Source organism: Dipodomys ordii, unplaced genomic scaffold (assembly GCF_000151885.1).
Source record: "Dipodomys ordii isolate 6190 unplaced genomic scaffold, Dord_2.0 Scaffold131, whole genome shotgun sequence".
Taxonomy (NCBI): domain Eukaryota; kingdom Metazoa; phylum Chordata; class Mammalia; order Rodentia; family Heteromyidae; genus Dipodomys; species Dipodomys ordii.
Window position 1 is genome coordinate 873559 of NW_012267347.1, and position 1984 is coordinate 875542.

The window sequence follows — 1984 nt, forward strand, 5'->3', positions numbered from 1 at the left end:
AACCCAGGGCCTCATGCATGCAAGGCAAGCACTCTACCGCTGAGCCACCTTCCCAGCCCCTCTTCTATTTTTATATCAGGCTAATTTATGTTTATCCTTAATTCTCAAGTGTACCTACTTCCAGTAAGCCTTCCTGACCAAACACAAGCTGGTCTAAGTATCTCTTTATGCTCTCCAAACACCCTATTTCACTCCTTCCAATATAAAATTGTATAATAATGTTTCTTTACCTAGGTAGGAGCCAACTTTTTTGGCCTTGTATCCCTCTCCAGGTTCTAGGAGTGATGTGGCTCATTTCTTAACTACAAGCTCCACTCTCTACAACTAACACCTTAAAAATTACAACCCTAACATGCGGCTCTCTCGTGAAGGGCGAAGTAGGGAGCAGAGATGCGCTAGTACTTAGGACCTTAAGGAGTTCTTTAAACCAACTGCCATACATCCACTACAGCAAACACCTGGGGCCCAAAAGACACGTCACCTTCCAGGGAGATGCAACCCTAAAACACTGCTGGTTTTGCCTACAAGGTAGAGCCGCTGGTATACTTCTACCCTGAATTCTGCCTCCTCCCCATCACTACTATTCCACAATCCCCCCAGCCCCACTAGCGTTTCAAGTCTTTACATTTGTTACATTTAAAAACCGGAAGCGGCTTCCGCCCGGAGACTATTCCTGAGGACACCCGATTCCCCGCAGCTCCTTTTGCAACGCAGTTGACTATGGGAGCACAACTGACCCGGATCAGGGACTGGTATTCCTCCTTGAGTCGCTGCACCCACAATTCCCGATCTCGAGGTCCGGCGTTAGTCTTCAGCACTGGGATTTCAGACACGACCCGTCGGGTGGCCTCATCCGCCATCTTTTTCCAGGGCAAAAAGAAATGCGGAAGTGGCGTTGCTAGCGACTTACACTCAGGGCGCAGCCATTTTTACTGTGGGAAGGGGCAGCGTTCCGTCATTTGAAAGCTTCAGAGGATGTTCTCTATTTTCTGGAAGCAGAGGCAGATTTGCCACCTGCTTGTGTGTGCATGGGGAAGAACAGAAGGGAAACAGATTGTTCGGTTCTGAATATGGCATCTATCATTAACTCTCCAGAGAGATGATTCAGAGTAACTTCCGTTCATGCTCAGAGAAGCAATCCCATCACCAAAACAACACAGGTGGCTCACGCTCCAATCTCCAATTAACTACCAAAAAGCCGGAAGTGGCTTTGTGCCTCAAGTGGAAAAGCACTAGCCTTGAGCACAGATTCTGACTTCAAGCTTCAGGACCGGCCACAAAAAGAGAAAAGAGGGAAAGAGAGAGAGAGAGAGGGGAGGCGGGAGAAGAGAGAGAAACTGGCGGGGGTGGGGGGAGGAGTGGAGTAGGGGAGGGGGTAGGGAGAGGGTTCCAAACTAGATCCTTGTATTATATTAAGTTGTACAAAAGGGTTTGCAATTCCATAATTCAGGTAATGCAGTACAATGCTTCCTGGACAATGTAATGTCACTCCTTCCTTCTCTTTCCCCCATTTTCCTCCTCCTGTCCCTGCTCACAAGTTGCATAGTTCATTTTTTACATAATGTATGTGTCTATGAATACAATGACTACATTTCTTCCCTCCATTCAAGTGACCCACTTTTTGAGGAGGAATTATTTTATCCAGGAAGGAATCATGTCATTCCATTAAGGAAGTTCCCATCCATTCCTTGTATGTTGAAAATTCTTAAAGCCAGCCAGGGCAGGAAGGTTGTAAGACCCTTATCTCCAGTTAACCATCATAAAACCAGAAGTGGTGCTGTGGCTCAAAGTGGTAGAGCACTAGCCTTGAGCTCAGGGACAGGGTCCAGGCCCTGAGCTCAAGCCCCATGACTGATGTCCCTCTCACCCCCCCCCCAAAAAAAAGTCACAAACAGATGTGTTTAATGCTTTTTCCTTTTTAATGCTTTTTTGAGATGATCATATAGGTTTTGTCATTCATCAGGATGTTATATACATCTCTTTC

At 46.6% G+C, this 1984-nt stretch overlaps 1 protein-coding gene across 1 annotated transcript in view; it reads right to left on the reverse strand.

The window, feature by feature from the left end:
* The window catches only part of Ufc1 (ubiquitin-fold modifier conjugating enzyme 1), a 4991-nt gene extending 3998 nt beyond the window's left edge, over positions 1–993 (reverse strand). The window contains exon 1 of the mRNA XM_013030590.1: positions 738–993. Within this exon, the coding sequence (XP_012886044.1) occupies positions 738–860 (123 nt within the window). The 5' untranslated portion in view covers positions 861–993. The remainder of the gene's footprint in view (positions 1–737) is intronic.
* Positions 994–1984: the final 991 nt, after the last annotated feature.